The sequence below is a fragment of the Lithobates pipiens genome, unplaced genomic scaffold (genome assembly GCF_037356315.1).
Source record: "Lithobates pipiens isolate NorthernLeopardFrog02 unplaced genomic scaffold, aLitPip1_a1.2 Scaffold_16, whole genome shotgun sequence".
NCBI lineage: Eukaryota > Metazoa > Chordata > Amphibia > Anura > Ranidae > Lithobates > Lithobates pipiens.
Genome location: NW_027507748.1, coordinates 208,638,626 through 208,660,028, shown reverse-complemented (window position 1 = coordinate 208,660,028; position 21,403 = coordinate 208,638,626). Strand labels below are relative to the sequence as shown.

At 42.0% G+C, this 21,403-nt stretch overlaps 1 protein-coding gene across 1 annotated transcript in view; it reads left to right on the top strand.

Moving 5' to 3' along the window:
• Positions 1–21,403, top strand: part of DNAJC8 (DnaJ heat shock protein family (Hsp40) member C8) — a 56,551-nt gene that overhangs the window by 782 nt on the left and 34,366 nt on the right. The window contains exons 2-3 of the mRNA XM_077480951.1: positions 9,390–9,491; positions 20,465–20,521. Of these exons, the coding sequence (XP_077337077.1) occupies positions 9,390–9,491; positions 20,465–20,521 (159 nt within the window). The remainder of the gene's footprint in view (positions 1–9,389; positions 9,492–20,464; positions 20,522–21,403) is intronic.

Here is a 21,403-nt window from a genome sequence, read left to right as displayed (position 1 = left end):
AGTGTAGATGAGCATTGTGGGAAATGTAGTTCCAAAACATCTGGGGGGGGGGGGGTAATCTTCACCATCACTGTATTTGATCACCCCTGCATTTTTTGTTGCACTATAAACAAAAAAACTAACGATTTTGAAAATTAAAAAATGATTTTTTGCTATAATATCCGCAAAAAATTATATATATATATATATATATATATAAAAAAAAATTTCCTCAGTTTAGGCCAATTTGTATTCTACATATTTTTGGAAAAAGTAAATCGCAATATTGGTTTGTGCAAAAGTTATAGTGTCTATAAATTGGGGGATAGATTTTTTGGCTTTTTTTTTTTTTTTATTTTTTTACTAGTAATGGCGGATATCTGATTTGTAGCAGGATTGGGGGAGGGAGGGTAGATCGGACACTTTTTTTTGGGGACCAGTGACATTTATACAGCGATCAGGGCTCTAAAAATGCACTGGTTACTGTATAAATGTCACTGGCAGGGAAGGGTTAAATGTGTTCCCTGAGAGGTGTTTCTAACTAGGGGTTGAGCTGACTGGAGGAGGCGAGAGATTGCTGTTCTTAATCACCAGGAACAGAGGATCACTCTCAGCTCCCAAATCAGAAAGGTGATCTGCCATGTTTACACTGGCAGATCCCTGTTCTGCCTCTGTGGAGCTATCTTGGTTGGCCTGGCGGACATCGAGCCCACCAACCACGCATATGGGCTCCAGGCGTGCCTGCTATATCATACAAAGCAATGTACAATGACAGCAATTCATGTAATAGTGCCAACCTGCTGCAGTTCAACTGTGGCAGCTGGTCTTTAAGTGTTTAAAGTGGATGTAAACCCTTGCATATACCCAGTGAAGTGAACAGCCTCAGATGATACACACAGATGAAACAAATCTCCCTACATAAGTTTTTACATGTATAACTGCTGTCTTCAGCTTTATATACAGTTTAGAAAGTTCACATCATGTTAGGAGATTTTCTCTTCCTGGTTAGCACTGCAGTGAAGCATGGGCATACAGCCAAGACAGCTGATTGGTGGAAAGGCACACGGTGGGGGAGTGGGGGTACTCCACATAGGCAAAGACTCTCAGAAGTGTTCTGTGACACGGCAAGCTACCTGCTAATCTATTAATAGCTTCCTCCCCGACACAAAATTCAGCCTGCTTTTATCTCATGTGTCAGAGAAATTGTCAGAAGAACAGAGCAGGCGAAACCCACCAGGCTCAGTGCTTTGGAGAGAGATAGGAAAAACACTGTAGATGTATGTGCCCAGCTCAAATTTCATGAATTGGGTTTACATCCACTTTAGTAGAGCTATAGGCAAAACTTTTTTTTTTGTTTTTAATTCATTATGGATAGAGTGGATTTGATTTAGATCGCAATTTATGATCGCTAGTAAAAAGGTTTGATTTAAATCATAATCAGAGCAGCTGTCATCTGTCCCGCAGCGGCGGCTCCTCTGATCCGCTGTTGACTCACCGACAGTCCCATTCATTCACTTTAATGGGACGGCTGGTGATGCAGCAGTGACACAACAAGGTGAGGGACGTGGCGGCAGCAGGTGAGTGGATGCCCCGCTAACAGTCGCTGCCCTGATGGATCTGAAATTACAGGTTCTCTTTAAATGTAAGGACTTATTCTTGCTGGTAGTTAGAATCTTTACTATTTGCAAATAAAATGAAGATTTCCTATTTAGAATCAAAAGCTGTCAGGTTTGCAAAATGGCGAACCGATTAAATCATACAGTTTTTAGTGTACATAGGTTTGCAAAACAGTGGGATAAAGAAATATTCCTGAACCTTGTTTTATCTCGTGGTTACTGGGAAATTGTATGAATGCTGTGCATGTTATCTCAGCTTGCAGGGCTTGGATTCATTATTATTTCAGGTACTTTTTATAGAGCCGTCAGTTTACGCAGAGCTTTACATATACGTTTTACATTCACATACGGTCCCTACACTCAAGGGGTTTACAACCTAAGGTCCCTAACACACATTTATACATATACTAGGGCCAATTTTTAGACAGGATCTGATTAACCTACCAGCATGTCTTTACAGTGTGGGGTGTCTACTTTTCAAAAAGGTAATTTTGGGGGTGTTCATAATGCTCTAGCTTTTTCTAAAATGTTCCTTCTATAGGAACAAAAATAAAAGACCCAGTTTTTATTACCACCAAAAGAAAGCTTTTTGTCTCAAAATGATATACAATTCATTTGAGCACATCCTTTCACGATTAGATTGTGTAATTGTCTGTCAAACTATCACAACCCTGAAAAACTGCCTGGTTGTTAAGGGGTATTACAGGCTGGTACGCAAGTGGTTAATATGTGGCAGCAACAAATCACTTCTTGGCGACAAATTGGCTGCAGCTATAATGATTAAAGCAAAGCTAAACTCAACAAATTAAAGTGGATGGAAACCCTCACATATACCCAGTGAAGTGAACAGCCTCAGATGATACCCGGGGATGAAACAAATCTCCCTACATAAGTGTTTAATGTATATATGCAGTCTTCAGCTTTCTAGACCAGGGGTCTCAAACTGGCGGCCCTCCAGCTGTTGCAAAACTACAAGTCCCATGAGGCATTGCAGGGCTTGACAGTTACAAGCTTGACTCTCACAGGCAGAGGCATGATGGGACTTGTAGTTTTTCAACAGCTGGAGGGCCGCCAGTTTGAGACCCCTGTTCTAGACTCTTTATAAAGTGCAATGTGTTACAAATTTTGTTTCCTCAGTCAGCAGTGGGAGGGGTGAACATGCACTGTGTGTGAGCTGACTGGATGAAAGGCACACCCCCCTCCACATAGGCAGAGGAATGCAGAAACTTGCTGTGCTATAAATGGAGAAGCTCTCTGCTTATCTGTCTCTAAGTTCCCTCCCCAACACAAATTTCAAGCTGATTTTATCTCTTGTGTTGGAGAACTTTCCAGAAGTTATGCTGGTAACAGAGGAATGGAGCAGCAGAAAGACATCAGACTTTGGGCTTTGGAGAGAGATAAGTAAACACTACGCATATTGATGCCCAGGTCAGATTTCATGAATGGGGTTTACATCCACTTTAACGTTCCCAAAACAGTTACACTCAAGGCATGCCTTTAATGACTCTCATAGTTGCTTTGCTCTCAACTGTACGATCAAGCCATTAAATCGCTAGTGTCATAACTGATCACATGTGCAGCACTATGGCAGCTGCAAAGCAAACAGAGGGTAAGATGGCAGCCTTTTTTGGTTGTAAAGGATAGGAGGGTTTAGTCCTGCTTTAAGTCACTAGCTACAGACCTGTAAATCGCTGACAGTAAATGCTCGTAGCAATCATTAAAGCGGTTCTCCACCCTAAAGTGGAAGTTCCGCTCATGTGATTTCCCCCCCCCCCTCCGGTGTCACAATCGGCACCTTTCAGGGGGGGTGGGGGTGCAGTTACCTGTATAATCCAGGTATCTGCACCCACTTCCGGGACAGACCGCCGCAGAAGTGGGTGCAGATACAGCCCCCCCCCGTTGTGTTCTGGGAAACACACTGTTCCCAGGACACAGCGGGGACCAGCAGAGACGCGCGTGCACAGTAGGGAACCGGGCAGTGAAGCCGCAATGCTTCACTTCCCGATTCCCTGACAGATCGCTTGTCGTCTGCCGCCGACATCGCTGGACCCTGGGACAGGTAAGTGTGAATTTATTAAAAGTCAGCAGCTGCAATATTTGTAGCTGCTGGCTTTTAATATATTTTTTTTTAAATGTGCAGAACCGCTTTAAAGTCAAATATTTTCTTAAAATAAAAAAAGATCTACTTATCTGCCCAACAATATTTCCTGTTCTTTGGTGGTCCCCCACTGGCGCTGTCTACTCCTCTCCTCTTAGTGCCCACTGTTCTCAGTGATGTCTATTAACCCAGGAAGAGAGAAGAGCAGGACTGCCGGTTTGGACAGCGCTGGGTCACGAGGTGTTGGGTAAGTGTTTGGTAGAGACAATTAATGGGTGTTCTTGACCTTAATGCAGGGAATTCATTACGGTGAAAAAATACCTAGACCTTAGAACCGCGATAAAGTGGTAGTAAAGCCACCTGAGCCTATAATAATGCTTACCTGTGGACACAGCAAATGACTCCTAAACTTGCACCGTTTAGAAGATATTTACTTTAGTAGCAACTGGTGATGTCATGGGCTCACTGAGCTCTTGAGTGGGCGGTGCAGTCCATTCAAAGCTGTGAGTGATGTCATCGTGGCCTGGCCATTCAGACAGCGAAGCCTTTGAACCCAGAAGGAAGACCGGGTAAAGATAGGTGTCTCTGTAGTGGTGACAGTGTGCCGCTGGAGGACATTTCGTTTTATGCTAAAGCCCCATACACACTATCAGTTTTTCTGCTGAGTTTTTCCTTCAGATTTACCAAAACCATATAATATGAAGTCAAACCCTAGGAGTTTTAATTTGTATGCAATCAGGCAGGCCCTTGCACTACATGGTTTTGGTAAACCTGGAGGAAAAACTGATAGTGTGTAGGCTTAAGTCTGTCATAATGAGGGGGTAGCATGCAGTGCATATTAGCACACTATGACATTATGCTGCAGGGGTGAAATCTATATATATTTTTAAGTTTTTACTACTGCTTTAATCGCTGTTCCAAAATTGCCATTGTGGTATGAGATCAGTTGTCGCAACCAAAACTGGCAGCCAGGAATACTGGGTAAATATTAATTTCTAAAGTCCAAAGTGCAGCGCTTCAATAAAGCAAAATATATAAATATATGTGATAGTCCATGTGGAAATCAGTATAAGATAGAAATGACGTAGAGCCTCCATCAAGCTTCAATGTGCAAAGGAAAAGCACATCGCACCCACATACTATAAATCTGCTTACCAGAAAGATATGAAAACAAGCAATGTAATCATATGATGCAAGAGGTCAGTAATGGACTAGAATGGCACACTCCAAACTTGATAGGCAGGTCATATAAATATCCAGGTTCATCAATATCAGAAAGACATCAGGACTTATACAAGAGGATGGATGTATTGTGCGATCACCAACAGGATATAAACTCAATAAGGAGAAAAGCAACAGTAGTGAAGCCCGTAGAGGTAAAACACACATTGCTTATTATAGTCTACTTACAGGAAAAAAGGAACATCATAACATAAAAACTATAGGCTGGCTGATGCTACCTTTGAGCTGTGCAGAGCTCTAGAGACCAGTGATTGATTGAGAATGATGGCAAATGTAAAGGTAAATAAGGCTTTCAAAATGGGAAGTCAAGTCTTAGCCCCTGTTCACACTGGCATTAAAAGCAGGCGTTTGGGGCACATTTTTAACTCTTTTCAAACTCCTAGTAAAGAAGTCTGCATTAGGTAATATGGACAGCAGACAGTGCTGTTCACATTATCAAAACATGAAGCAATTGCCTCGGGTTGCATTGCTGCACTTCAAAAATTAATCTTCATGTGGAGCTTGAAAGGAGTTGAAGCATTTTAAGACCCCTTTCACACTGGGTCAGCGGGTCCATTAGCGGTAAAGCGCTGCTAGTTTTAGTGACGCTTTACCGCTGTTTAAGCAACCCTTTTGGCCGCATTTAACCCCCAAGGAGGAGTTGGCAAGGGGTTAAAAGCTCCCGTGTTGTAGCGCTTCCGATTCCCTACCAATTCATTTCAAAATGGGCAGGGGCAATGTTGGAGCCTGTATACAGGTCTCCTACACCACCCCAAAAATGCTGCTTGCAGTTCTTTTTTTTTTTTTTTTTTTCCCCGTCCCGTAAGTGCACAACCCGGGTGTAAAAGCACTCCGGCTTTTTACACTGGGAGGCATGAGAGAGAGTTTACAGGTGCTATTTTTGGCACTAAAACGCCTGAAAACGGCTTCAGTGTGAAAGGGCTCTAACTCCTAAACAAAGCCGGTAGTAACGCACCATAAACTCACTGGCATGAGTTTGCGATATTTGTGGTGTGCCTGCACCCCATTAGGCCTTGTTCACAGCAGCCAAGGAAAAACCTGGGCAGCATCCAAGGTTCGTTAACGGTCGCCAAATGGGCATAGAGCGCTTGCGGAGTGTTTAACTCTCCTTTTTACACGTTAAACATGGTCTGTATTTTAAAGCAAATATTAGCAAGGCGTTAAATAGCCAAGTCTTCAAGAAGTCTCTTGAAGATAAATTTGTTAAATCCCCTGGGGACCCAGTGCATATGGCCCTTGTCCAGAAACCTGTGCTGTGGTTACTTGGCAGTGTAGCTGGCGGCTGCAGGAGGTTGTCAGCTCAGTCTTTTCTCAATACATAGAGGATGCACAAGGTTGCATGGTAAGGAGGAGGCTGAGGCTTCAATGCTACCTGTACCTCTACAATGGGACGTTCATAATTTGGACTATTGCCTGCAATGGAGCTACAGCAAGTACTGACAAATAAAAATGCCATTTTATTTCCAAACCACAGCACAAATTTTAACAGCTATGTGCGCTGAGTCCCCAGAGGTATTTAATTCTGTTTAGAGTTCTTCTTTAACTTTACAACAGCTCAAGGCAGGTAAAGAGAAATCGTTGCGGGAGAGGAGATACGTTTATTTTTGGTTGTCCATCTCTTTTTATCTGTTCCAGGATAGAAGGGGTCTTCTCGGGTGAGTTGAGGAAGACCCAGTGTGGAAACCATAAGCCATCTTCTGCTGCAGAACAGTGATTCTGGGGCTTTTTAGGAGAAGAACCATTGTTCTATGGCCAGATAGTCTGATATAAGCAGCTTGACAGAACAGTCAAGTTGTGCTCAAGTTTTTTGGAAAATGCCTGTTAGCTTTGGCAAACAGCTAAAGCATGAAGGGATGTAGTTTGACCATCTTTAGATGCAATTAGTTAAAAGGGGTACATCTATATTGAACTTCATATGTTTTCAAATCATCCAGGAGTGTTTTAAGTGTACAGTGTACTTGGAGAGGTGGGCCAGAAGTATTGGCTTGCCATTGAACACTGTTTTGTCTGAAGGTGGGCTGCTTACATTATGGCCTCCTTAATATTGTAAAAATGTATGCAGCATATTCTATTTTTCAGTCTATCTGGGTCAGAGAAGCTTTGCCCCAGAGTTTTCTGTGCAGTCTATTTCTAGGCCAGCTTATTTGTCTTTGTTCAGTAGATGGTTGGAATTTTGATTTGAGCATTTGTACAAAGTCTTTGGATTTTACAGATTTAGGGAATACCATGCACGGATCCTGATGTTCTATAGAAAATAGTTTTTGTGAACAAGTGCACTTGAAAGTACAGTTACTGTAGATCATGAGGGGGGCATGCAAGGAAAAAAAAAAACTGCATTTTAGCTTGAATGATGAAATCAGCAGAGCTTCCCCTCATTTCAGATCTTCCCCTCAGCGACTACACTTCCAAATGCACTTGAAAAGTGTATTTGTCTTTAGTAAATTAACCCCAATGTGTGTTACCTCAGATTTAAAGGCCAACATCTGTCTTGTAGGCCTTCTCAATACTTGAAATGTCTCTCTCCAAATCACACCTCATGGGAAAGGAGTGAAGATCAGCATCCTTAGCCTTCATATCTATGTGATTGCTGGCCCAGATGGAGGTAGTCCATAACGAGTGATATGTAAGGTAGGGAGTCAAGGCTTTGTTTGAGCCCTGATTCAAGCCCCCCACCCCCCCATTGGGATTGGGTATCATGTTTGAAGTGCCAGCAAGGAGGGTTTTCTAATGTGATACCTGGAAAAAGGCTTGTAGGTGTCAAGACTTGCTTCTTTCTGGGTTAGGGGTAGCTTTGTGGTTCTTTTTAATTCAAGATGGAAATTTTAGGGAGTTATTTGGAACATGAGTCTTTCTCCTCCATTAGTGAATGCCCCTTCCCCCTCCCATTATTTTCGAGGTGGGCTGAAATGGTAAAGGCAAGAAACAGGCAAGAAATTCAGGGAAGGGACTAGTTATTTTTGAAGTTTCTTGATGGAGCAGGGAATTTTGGAGGTGTGGACACAACTTGACTGAGAGATGGTCTGGATTTGAGGAATGAAGAGGGATGAGTCAAGGGTGACACCAAAGCAGAAAGGTAGGTTGAATACTGCTATTATTGACAATTATCTTAAAAGAAACCTGTCCTAGAAATGTGGGATCTGTCATTGCTGATTTATTTTTAAGGTGCAGTCTTTGGGTTTTATTCTTTTTTTCATTACATACAACTCCATTCACAAAGCATTAACAACAGCCTAATGCTGGCCATGTGAATTGCAGCCACCTCCTCGTGAAAAGTTTTGTTAAGACTGATGGAGAAAAGTTAAGTGTGAACAAGGGTGTTGTCTTCACCTATGTACAGGCGACAGTTTGAGTGGTAATCTAGAAATAGAATAATGCACCACTTCAGCAGACCCTAAATAACTGAGAACTTTTATTTTTGATTTTAGAGTAGGAGAGGATTATAACCCCTTGTCAGGTAGAGCATTTGTAGATAAAAGTACAGAGCTCTTCTAACTTCTATCAATTATGCACACTGCTTGGCTCATTCATTCCTATGGCTAAACTAATGAATGGGCCTAGCGGCGTGTATGTGAGTAGGGTTTGGTCATAGCCAGGTTTTTTTTTATTTTTATTTTTTATTTTTGTGCTGAAGCTGCACAGTGCAGAACTCTGGAGCAGAGCTAAAGGTAGGTATGTAAGTAGGTGGCTGCCATTACAGGGGAGTCAGAGGGGAAATCTAAATGTCAACTGTAGTTGCCCTTTTATGCTTACTTCTGGGGATCTCCCTGTTAATAGCCTCAACATACAGCTAATGTACTGCCAAGCTCCTTTTAGGCTGCTACTATACTTGAAACAGCTTTTTATTTTTCAAAATGTATCCTTCGGTTAAAGTGGTATTAAACCCAAAAGCAAACATTTCTTGTATTGCAGTTTACTCATTCTTCGATGTGATGGCTGCATTCATTTTCTTGTTCAGGCTTGCTTTCTTCTTTTTTTTCATCCAGCCAGTAGATCTGTCGATTTTCAAAAGAACACATTCCCCGCAGAATGCGTCAGTTACAGAGAAGAGACAAACCATTTAACAGCGGCAGGGTGGCTTACCATGATCAGTTTTTATTTATATAATACCTTTATCCCACAAGGAAAAATTTTGTGCCGCTTATAAAGTATTAGCTGGAGTTTGGCTTCAATTTGTTAGTGTTCAAATCTGCTAGTATATCAAACGCTCTCCTCCCCCTAAACGGACAATGCTGCTGTCCAAAGGTGTTCCCTGTGCTCATTCATCCAAAGTGGGACATTCTAATACAGGTGGTGTTAGTGGCCAAATCGGCAGGGGAAAAGGCTAAAAAAGAGAGAGAATACACCTACCACATTTAATGATCGGTAAGCTGCAATATATGACGTTTTGGGTTTAATACCAAATTAATGGCATAGTTTTACTTTTATGTAATGTTTTGCTTTTTCTATGTGCACAGGTTAAACAGATTGAGAAGAGGGACTCTGTTCTTACCCCAAAGCAGCAAATTGAGAGACTAACCAGGCCTGGATCCTCCTATTTCAATTTGAATCCCTTTGAGGTATTCCTGATCTTGCATAGTTTTTGTTAATTTAAAATGTATGTTTCTATGAATTGGATTAAACATAACAGCTAAGCAACTATTTTTTGCAGAGGCGGCCAGCAATGCAGTGTCTACTTCCTCAATATTCAAACTCCATTGCACTGCATAGTTTTAGTAGATCTAAAGGAGATTATACAGTCAGATTCTATAGTGTATGGTCAGCCTTAGTCTTTATTGGTTTTTCATACCTTTTTAATAGTAATACATGTGGGAGATTTAGAGCTTTGGCACTCCTCTTAGGCAGCCCAGGTGCAGAATACAGCCTGTCCTTTAACATGAATAGCTGTGCACTGCTCCTAGTTGTGTATACAATGGTGCTGTTATAAATACAATTACAGCGTACTAGCAAATGCTCCGAAGCTGTCTCTTCTTCCACTAGCCCCTGTATGATTCTTTGGTTATGGAGCTGGAGGAAGTAATCAGGAGACTACAAGTGCAGTGAAAACTGCGTCCAACTGCTACAGTGGTAAATGAGACTTGTAGTTTTTCCATTCATAGTTCAAATGAATATACAGATTTCTGTGTAATTCAGCCTTGTTTGCCTGGTTCATATCTGTTAGATGAGATGATCATTTAGTGCTGTGGGGATTAAATGTGTATAGTCAGTGAGCACACTAGGGAAAGCCATCTGTAAGTGGGATCCCATTTGTAGTTTTAGGGCTTCCAAAAGTTGGTTTAAGTCTTTAATATAGAAGGGTAGGGATATATATTATGAGTGATGGTAAAAAAAAATATTTCAGAATCTCGACCCTAGCATGTATTAGTCAACTGGGAGGTGCATTTTAGGTAAATGGTTAAAGAGGTGCTGGTAAAAATCTTTGTATTAGGATGATTATTAATGTTGCCATCTGGTAATGCTCAATCTATCAAATCCTAAAGATTAAATTATAATGGAGGAAGCTTTCCTGTTTCTTGTCTCCATATGGCAGTGGTCATTCTTGTGAAGAAATTGCTATCTTTCAAAGGTCCCATAGATAGAAAAACTGAGGAACTGTGATCTCTGACCTGATGTTGACTCACTGACAGTCCCATTCACTTTAATGGGACAGCTGGTGATGTGACAGTGACACAACAAAGTGAGGGATGTGGCAACAGCAGGTGAATGGATGCCCGCTAACAGGTGCTGCCATGATGTATCTGAAATGACAGGTGCTCTTTAAATGTAAGGACTCATTCTTGCTGGTAGTTAGAATCTTTACTATTTGCAAATAAAATTAAGATTTCCTATTTAGAATCAAAAGCTGTCAGGTTTGCAAAATGGCGAACCGATTAAATCATACAGTTTTTAGTGTACATAGGTTTGCAAACTGCTTAGTAGGTTTCACTTTTATTTTTACTGCTTGCCCTCTCTCCTCACACTTCGAGCCCTGTACCAATGCATTTCTCTTCAAACAATCATACAGTTTGCAGTATACATAGATTTGCAAAACAATGGGATAAAGGAATATTCCTGAAATTTGCTTTATCTCATGGTTACTGTGAAATTGTGTGAATGCATAAATACAGTGCATGTTATCTCAGCTTGTGGAGCTTGGAGTCATTGAATCAGTTTACCAAAAAATTTAAATATTGCAGAATATACAGCCTCATGCTGCATAACTAAGCTCTATTTCATGCTGAATAAACTAAATTAATTTTTTTTAATTCTTAAATAGTAAACTATCTTTAGTTTTTACTCCAAAAGCATTTTATTAAAATTTGATAAAATTTAAAAAATAAATCTGATTTTAAATCAAATGAATCAGATTTTTATTTTTTTTTGATTTAAATCGATTTCTTTTTCATACATCATGGGACACAGCATTAGGCTAATATTCATTACCTACTGGGTTATATGCCATCTCTAGGTGAGTGGACACTGGTAGACAGTCTTAGACAGGAAGTGTTTCCCATATAACTTCTCCCATAAAGGAAGTACATCAGTTTTTTACCAGTGTCTACAAGGTGGATAGGCACATTTGTTTGAGTTCTCTGAGCTCCAGGTTTCTAGTCTTAAAAACAGTTCTTAAATAAATCAAGGGATTGACCCGATCAGATCCATTTGACACAGGCTTAGATGCTTAAATGGTATCCGAGCTTCACAAAGAAGACTCGAGATCCTGCGAGGTTTTGCCTGTAATGCAACCTCTGGGTGCTGGACCCTGCAAAGTGGAATCCTGGACACCACAGCGCTAAGACATTCCTGCGGGGTGCTGTGCAGGTCCAAGGGGGTGGACCCTAAACATGAAAAGGGTACCAAGTCCTTCAAGGTCCTCAAGTGACAGGAACCTGCCGTGATGGATTTAGATTGGGCTCTTAGTTTCTAAGCTGCCATGCGCCTGGCCGGGTAAGTGAAACAACTTTATTTACTATTGTGGAGTGTCCCAGCGATTGTAATCAGTCAAGCTAGCTAGAGGCTGGATACCTGTGTGCGGTGACTATACAGGGAGTTTTGGGCTAGCTGTGGGTGTTTGCGTGCGCCGTAGCCTTTACGAATACAGCTGCACCCATTCGCCGGGACTGCGTACGCATGCACACAATGTTGCGGCTCACAGCCAGCTTATTAGCTGTGTATGTCAAGCATGCGGTGCTTCCAGAAGGCAGCTGTGGGTCACAGAGCAGGCTCTGAACCAGACATTTGCAGCGGTTCATTTCTCCTTACCTGGGTCACATGAGTCACCAGGTGTTGCCTGGCAGGCTAAAGGTGCTTGGCAGGATTGTTGCATAGGGGCTTGGTGAGCCTATTGAAGGGTCTCCCTTCTGAGGTGTGTTAATGCGGTACTACACCCAGGTACTCCTTTTTTTTTTTTTTTCGTGGCTTGTAAATGTCTTTGAAAAAGAGGTGCGGACTAACACTACAGGGAAGGGCACTCCTATGTGGTCAGTAGTTCCTGATGAACTTAGTCCTACCCCTGGTGTTGTTTCCCCTGAAAGACCAGAGGCTTCCGAGCAATGTGAGCCACCTCGCCTATCTCGTATTGCGCCTACAGTCAACGCTGCTGCTTTTACCTTTTATCACCAAGGATGAACTGTCCTCTGCCCTAGCCGGGTTAGAGCACAGGATTGCTGGCATGATTGCCTCCATCCCGCAGGGTGGCAGAAAGCTTGACAGATCCCCCTGCCTGGAGCCTCCTAGTTTGGAGCAGGAATGGGTTGAGGAAGGGGAAGAGCTTAAAGCTCAGGATTCTGTGGAGGGCCTGGCGGATGAGTCTGCTTATGAGCAATCTGGACAAGAAGATATCTATTTGATGTCTGCTTCTCAGTTGCAGAGGCTTTTGATCCAGACTCTTACTGAGATGGTTCGTTCTGCCTTTAAGTTCTTGCAGAGGTTACTGAGCCCCCCTGATCCTCTTTGGGGTCCCTGAGGCCACTTAAGGCCACACAGGCTTTCCCCTTGCACCCTCTGTTGGAACAGGCAATGTATGTTATTTAACCACTTGCCGACCGCCACACGACGATATACGTCGGCAGAATGGCACGGGCAGGCATATGGGCGTATATATAAGTCCCTGCCTTCCCGCGGGTGGGGGCCCCCCCCGGTGCCTGCGGAGGTCGGTATTCGTTCGGGAGCGATCCGGGATGAGGGGGCGGCCATTCATTCATGGCCACCCCCTCGCGATCGCTCCCGACGAATAGAAATGCTCCGTGACATCACTTCCTCTCCTGTAATGTAAACACAGGAGAGGAAGTGATGTAATCTCTCCTCCGTGTCGGTATTTTTCGTTCCGGCACCGAGGAGAGAGGATCGGTGAGTTGCACCAACACACCACACGTACAGTAGAACATGCCAGGCACACTCACACCCCCCCTTTACCCCCCGATCACCCCTCCAATTACCCCTGCCCCCCCCCAGTCACAGTGACACCAATTGCATTTTTTTTTTTTTTTGCATTGGTGTCATTTGTGACTGTAATAACTGTTAGGGCAGTTAGGGTTAGCCCCCTTTAGTTCTAATGTGCCCCCCAATAAAGGTTTAACCCCCTGATCACCCGGCGGGTGTCATTTGTGACTGTAATAACTGTTAGGGCAGTTAGGGTTAGCCCCCTTTAGTTCTAAGGTACCCCCCTAACCCCCCCAATAAAGGTTTAACCCCGTGATCACCCCCCGTCGCCAGTGTCACTAAGGCTGGGTTCACATTGCAGCGGTTTGAGAACGGATGTGATTCGCACCGCACTGCAGTGCAAATCACATCCGATCTCTGTGCGATTCGAGTTCAGCCATACAGATAGTATGGCTGAATTCGTGTCGCACCCGCCGCAAACTCGCACGGGACCCTTTTTTTGGTCCGCAGCAGAATCGGATCGCATGGGTGTTCACACCATGCGATCCGAGTTTGCAGATCGCACTGCGATATGCGAACTGATCTGGGCGTGTCATTAACATTTCACTGACACTCCCAGCAGTTCGCATAGGGCAGTGTGAACTGCCGCCGGGAGGCATGCGATGCGGGAACCCGCCGCGGATTTGTGGCGTTCCTGCATCGCTCCATTGTGAACCCAGCCTAATAAGCGATCGTTTTTCTGATCGCTGTATTAGTGTCACAGGTGACGCTAGTTAGGCAGGTAGGTATTTAGGTTCGCCGCAGCTTTTTATAGCGCCAGGGACCCCCATATACTACCGCATAAAGCCCCCTGATTGCCCCCTAGTTAACCCTTTCACCAGTGATCACCATATAACGGTTACAGGTGACGCTGGTTGGTTAGTTATTTTTTTATAGTTTCAGGGCACCCGCCATTTATTACCTAGTCTCACTAGTGTACCCCTAAATTTAGGGGTGTCTACTTTCCAAAATGGGGTCATTTGGGGGGCGTTTGTGCCATCTTGGCATTTTATGGCCTTCAAAACTGTAACGCCCTTAGCCTGAAGGCGGTGCTTGGGTTCGGGGCACCGTACGCGGCTAGGCTCCCAAAAAGTCCCACATATGTGGTATCCCCGTACCAAATTTATTTTGGGGTGTCATTTCACATATGCCCATGGCATGCGTGAGCAATATATCATTTAGTGACGACTTTGTGAAAAAAAAAAAAAAAAAAATTAATAAATTACTGTTCAACAGTGCCCTGATTACAATAAATGCCCAGTGGCAGCAATCAGTCCCTACAAGTGCCACCAATCAGTGCCCATTAGCGATGCCGGCCAGTGCCGCCTATACGTGCCACCTCATCAGCGCACATCAGTGAAGGCGAAAAATTACTTAGTAATTTACTGATAGGAAAAAAGTAAAAAAAAAATTATTTTTCTAAATTTTTGGTCTTTTATTTTTTACAAAAAAAAAAAAACAGCGGTGTGTAAATACCAAAAGAATGAAAGATTTGTGTGAAGAAAATTTGTTTGGGTACAATGTTGCATGACTGCGCAATTTTCATTTAAAGTGTGACAGTGCTGAAAGCTGAAAAATGGCTTGGGCAGAAAGAGGGTATAAGTGTCTGGTAAGCAAGCGGTTAAACAAGAACTTTGGTAGATAACGCACAGGGCTGGAAAGACTCCGTTGACAAGCAATTGGAGTCATTATTAAAGGCTTCCTTTTCTTTGGCCATTTCAGCTATTCAGCCAGCTGTTGCAGCAATTATCTACCAGTGCGTAAAGGATCAGGTCAGACAGCCTGACATGCCTAACCAGGAGGATGACCTGGCTGAAAATAAGACAGATGTTTCTCGAATGTTGTGTTTTGCTGTTGACGCCTAAAGGATTCAATACAGCAGGTTTCTTGTTTGTCTCTCTTGTCTGTACATATGCGCAGACTTTTGTGGCTTAAGAACTGGTCAACCAAGCCTCCTTGTAAAAAGTTATTGGCAGGTTTCCCCTTTCATAGGGAATGTTTATTTGGTGATCGTTTGGACAAATATATCCAAAAGATTTCCGGAGGGAAGAGTTCTCTTCCTGTGAAGAAAAGCACCAGGTGTCCTTCGTTCCAACAGGGCGCTGGGGCCAGAAAAAGCCCTGGGTCCAAAACTCTTCTAAACCCAGCACAAAGTCCTCCTTTTTGAGGGGATACCCCCCATTCTATCGGTTGGGGGGGGGGGGGGGGAATGAGGCTGCTGTACTTTGCTAACATTTGGAGAACAATGGTTCAGGACGAGTGGGTCACCTCAAGTATATCTGGCACTTACAAGCTGGCGTTGTGTGGGGTTCCCCCAAGGAGGTTTCTAAGGTCCAGCGTTCCCTCAGATCCTCCAAAAAGAAGCTTATTGTTTCAGACACTACATCATTTAGTGCATCAAGGAGCGATTGTACAAGTTCTTGTGTCCGAAACGAGCACAGGGTTTTATTCAAACCTGTTTACGGTTCAAAAACCAAACTGGGACACAAGGCCCTTTTTGGGTCTAAGATCCCTGAACCAGTATCTACTAATCCAGTCCTTTTCGGATGGAGTTTGTCCGCTCAATAGTAGCTTTACTCCCAGATGGGAGACTTTCTAGCGTCCATCGATATAAAAGATGCGTATTTACACATACCTATCTTTCAGCCTCATCAGAGGTTCCTGCGATTTGCTGTAAAGGAACTTCATTTTCAGTTTGGCTCTACCCTTTGGGCTTGCCACAACTCCCCGGTTGTTCACAAAGGTCTTGGCACCAGTACTGGGTCTCTTAAGGGCCCAAGGATCTTAGTGCTCAGGTAATGGTTATCCACAGACTTTCTGGTTAAAAAGGTATTAAATCTTTTTTTTTTTTTTAATATGTTATCCTTGCCTTCTCTGTGCAGTGATTTTGCACAGAGCAGCTCTGATCCTCCTCTTATTTTACGGTCCCTTCTTGTCACTCCTGGCTCCACCCGCTTGAGCAGTGCCCCAGAGAAAGCCACGTGTTTGCATCACCCAGAGCCGTGGTGCAGCCCCACCCCTACTCTATCCCCATTGGCTCACTGGGTGTGATTGACAGCAGTGGGAGCCAATGGGCTTCCACTGCCTTCTCAGCTAATGAGGAGGAGGAAGAGTCCCGGGACATTGCTGGATCGGAGGGAGCTCGGGTAAAATATGGCCTTTTAGCCTTTAGAACCACTAAGTGCTGGTCGGCTGATCAAACCTTTTAGAAAGCTGTTGCTGGGCTTCCTTTATGGGGGGGGGGGGGGGCACTTTGAGGAATGCTTGAGCACCTTTCCACCTCTGGTCCAGATATCTGAGGAGCCACTTTGGAAAACCAGTCCTCCTCCTTTTTTGGCCCATAGACATCTTTTTTTGCCCTGCCTGCCAACTAGGGTACTGAGCCTGCAAAGTCTTTTGTAACCTGAAGCTTTTCAGAATGCATGGGAGGTCAACTTTTGGGTTTTGCTTGCCCCTGGTTGTCTCGCGTTTTGTGCGCAATCTAACAACTTCAATGCGCATAAGATTTTCTATCCTCTTTCTTTGCCTCAAATCTTTTGGTTACCCCTCATTGCCTAATTGACCTACATCAGGGCATTTATTTATTTTTGCTCATTTCCCCTCCAAACGACTCAAGTGATACTATTCAAACCTGTTCATGGTCCCAAAGAAGGATGGGATTAGTCCTACCCTGAATATTAATACTTTTGTGAAGGCTTACAATTTTAGGATGGTCAGTCTGCTTCATGATGGCTTCCTTTAATCAGGGGACCTTCTTGCCTTGATCGACATCTGCATTTGCCCATCTTTCAGTGACCTGTAACTTCTCTGTTTTATAGTGGGGGAAGATATAGTTTAAATATATTGCTTTTACCATGGTAGTGATGTGAACGTTATTATGATAACAAGCACAATTGAAAAAATATAAATGTGTATGTATATATGATATGTGTAAGTGCCGCTACTCCCAATAATTAAATACTCAATTCACACACACACATACAATGGATGTAAAATGTCAGGTTTCTGTGATGTAAAAAAAAGAGACCAAGATAAATAATTTCAGAACTGTTTCCACCTTTTTATGTGACCTATAAACTGCACAACTCAATTGAAAAACAAACTGAAATATTTTAGGGGGATGAAGTAAAAATAAAATAATGTGGCTGCATAAGTGTGCACACCCTCTTATAATTGGGAATGTAGCTGTGTTCAGAATTAAGTGATCACATTCACACTCATGTTAAATAGCAGTCAGTACACACCTGCCAGCATTTAAAGTGCCTCTGATTAACCCCAGTTAAAGTTCATATTTTCTACTAGGTCGTTCCTGAAATTTTCTTAGTGGCATCGTGGCAAAAGCCATGGTCCACAGAGCTTTTAAAGCATCAGAGGGATCTCATTATTAAAAGGTATCAGGAGAAGGGTACAAACGAATTTCCAAGGCATTAGATATACCATGGAACACAGTGAAGGCATACATTAAAATCAACAAAGGCATGGCTTCACCAGAAGAAGATTAAAGTTTTGGAATGGCCCAGCCAGAGCCCAGATCTAAATCTGATTGAAAATCTGTGGGGTGATCTGAAAAGGGCGGTGCACAGGGGATGCATTCACAATCTGACAGATTTGGAGTGTTTTTGCCAGGAAGAGTGAGCAAATATTGGCAAGTAAAGATGTGCCATGCTGATAGACTCATACCCAAAAAGAGTGCTTTAATAAAAATCAAAAGATTCTTCAGCAAAGTATTAGTTTAAGGGTGTGCACAACCATATTCATTTTTTTTATTTATTTTTTTAACTTCCCTCCACCTAAAAGATTTCAGTTTTTGAGTTGTAGTTTATAGGTCACATTAAAGGTGGTAAAAGTTCCGCAATGAATTATCTTTGTCATTTTTTTACATCGGAGAAAGTTGAAATTTTAACAGGGGTGTGTAGACTTTTTATATCCACTGTATGTGTATGTGTGTGTGTGTGATATAGATATATAGATATAGATATATTAGTATTGATACACATGTAAAACCATATAAGTGATATTGGTCTATCAATCAGTGGGAATCAATTAATAAAATAAACGTGTTGCTTTGCTGTATAATTTAGAAGGTCCCAAAGACAAAAGCTTTAAATCAGGTGATTATAAATGTTCATATGAACTTCTGATGCAGCGCCTTGATATCTGCAATATTGCTAACGGGTGCTATTTATAAAAAAAAAATAAAGCCAGATGGACCCCAAATTATAAGGGTCTGACACACCTGATATACATACACAGTGACCACTTTTTATATTTCACTCGGTCTGCTCCAAACATTAGCCACGCTCCTCTGCCATAAACACACAGGGTGATTATCAAGATTCCAAACCTCCCAATCTATTTGCTTTTTGTCTCTCCAATATATGTGAAAAATGTAGAAAAGAGGAAACTTCATAGTGCTGTAGAAATGGTTGCTTTATTCCAAGTTTTGCACATAAACGGCGAAGAAATCTATACAAACATAGCCGCAAGCTTCAAACTGCCAGCTGGTGCGTGGTGACATCACAAAAAGTCTCTCCCACCAACGCGTTTCCCTGTAACAAACATCGACTGGCAACAGAGAAAACTCTGGGACGTCACTCGCCACGTTTTTTAGACTAGGCAGGGAAGACATTGGAAGTTCGGAATTACTCCTCTCTTCCAGGTGTCACACAGTTACCATAGATTTTATTATGGCATAAGTTTTTTTAAAATTATTTAAAAAGAAATTCACATACACCGCTGCACTGAAGCATATCATAATACAATCTTATACCACAGGAGATCTCTAACTTGATACATTTTCTATAGCTCTATATACACATAATTATCACAAATATGGCTATTGATGATTATTTATCATTTGAACTCCACCAATATTGCATTAGCATAATTTAAATCAGTAAATCACAAGGTTTACCATGATGCATACAATTAATAAAAGGTTGCTTTCTGAAAAACTGAAAACCTCTGTTAGCAAGGCTGGAATACTAGTCTGTGCCAGTGTGCAAAAGTGTATTTGCTTTGCAAAAATTATCTCCATCTTTATTTTTCTTTCCAATTTAATTTTAAAGGGTGCCTTGACTGGAAAAAGATTGAGAAACGCAGGTTTACCCTGTCGATTTAACCACTTACAGACCACCTGCCATCGTTATACGTTGGTTGTTTGAAGAGGATTACCGTTGTTATGGCAGCAGATGGCTGCCATAACCCCGGTATCCTCTTCTTCAGCGGGTAGTCCGCTTTCAGATAAAAAAGGGTTTCCAGGGGTAGATTCGCCACAAGATCACTTTTATCGGGGGTGGGAGAGGGGCCCCTCCCGCCACGCTCCGGCGGTCTTTGCAGGTTCTCTCCCCTGTTTGGCTGGCTGCCAAGTGAGGGAAAAATGATCCCCGCTCGGCCCCATAGCACCTACTGGCGTAAGTGACGTCAAATGTCACTTCCGCCCAATGCTCTTAAAGGAGAATTTTTTTTATTGTATTTTTAGTGTAAAGATGAGATCTGAGGTCTCTTTGATCCCAGATCTTATATTTAAGAGGTCCTGTCCTGCTTTTTTTTCTATTACAAGGGATGTTTACATTCTTTGTAATAGGAATAAATGTAACCCAAATTTTTTTTGAAAAAGGACAGTGTCGAAATTAAAAAAAAAATAAAAGAAAAATTTTTAAGCACCCTGTCTCACCGAGCTCGTGTGCAGAAGCGAACTCATACGTGCGTAGCGCCTGCATATGAAAACGGTGTTCAAACCACACGTGAGGTATCTCCGCGATCCTTAGAATGAGAAAAATAATTCTAGCCCTAGACCTCCTCTAATTCAAAGCTGGTAACCTGTAGAATTTTTTAAACGTCGCCTATGGAGATTTTTAAGGGTAAAAGTTTTTGTCTCCATTCCACAAGCGGGCACAATTTTAAAGCATGACATGTTGGGTATCAATTTACTTGGCATAACATTCTCTTTCGCAAAATTAAAAAGTTTACTGTATTTTTTCCAAAAAAAAGTGAGCTTGTAAGACTGCTGCGCAAAAACGGTGACAAAGTATGGCAACATTCGCCATTCTATTTAAAAAAAAAAAAAATAAGTAAACAATATTCCTAATGTTACAATATTTCAATGCATTTTTTTTTTTCTTTTTACTAGGTTCTCCAGCTCGACCCAGAGGCTACTGATGAAGAACTAAAGAAGAGATTCCGTCAGGTAACCATAAACTTTAAAGCCTAACTTCAAGCATAAAGCTTTTTGTAATTTCTGGTGCGTTTACGTTTTTCTCAACTCTGACAAGGTGTATGGCTCGTCCGGATTCCTGCTCAGTATTTTAAGTTATACTTTTTCCCATGCTAGATAGTACAGCACCCTCTATACTTCTGGCCTGCTGTGAATATCAGAACTACGTCTCCCATAGATGGAACTGCAAGTGTCGTTTATCCATTTCCCTTTGACCATTTGCAGAACACTGTATTCTGTGAGCCATTTACCACTTCTGTTTATATAGTTGACAAAACTTTTGTTACAGCTTTGTGATTATGCTTTGGTGTCATACTCATCGGGGCTCTTAAATCTCTTGGGATTGAAGGTGTTTTTTTTTTATTTTTTTGTTTTTTTTTTACTATATACAAGAGTGCCAGATAAAAAATATTGTAACTAGAATCTTGTTTACCAAAAATGGAGTGATACCATCCATATATGCACTTATTACAAGGGGGACGTTACAAATGTTGCTTGTCAGCAATATCGCCCATTTCACATTTCTTTATCAGTATATTGTCAGTAGGGCTGCAACCAACACATTTTTTCATAATGGATTAGTTGCGCTATTTATTGTATCGATTCATTGGATAACAAAAGTGTGGTGTATAATTTGGCTATTATGTAAAGTTTAAAAAAAGACAATGTATTCTTAAATTTCTCTATGCAGTGGTAAATATAAATAATCAGCTATATGATTGGGGAACAAAATATCGAATCCACTCTGAGAATAACCAACAGAAGTTATATACTATTAGAGGTTCAATCTGGTAGAAATCATCAGACTCCAAGTTCAAAATTTTGATTTTCAGAATGGATTGTAATATATTATGC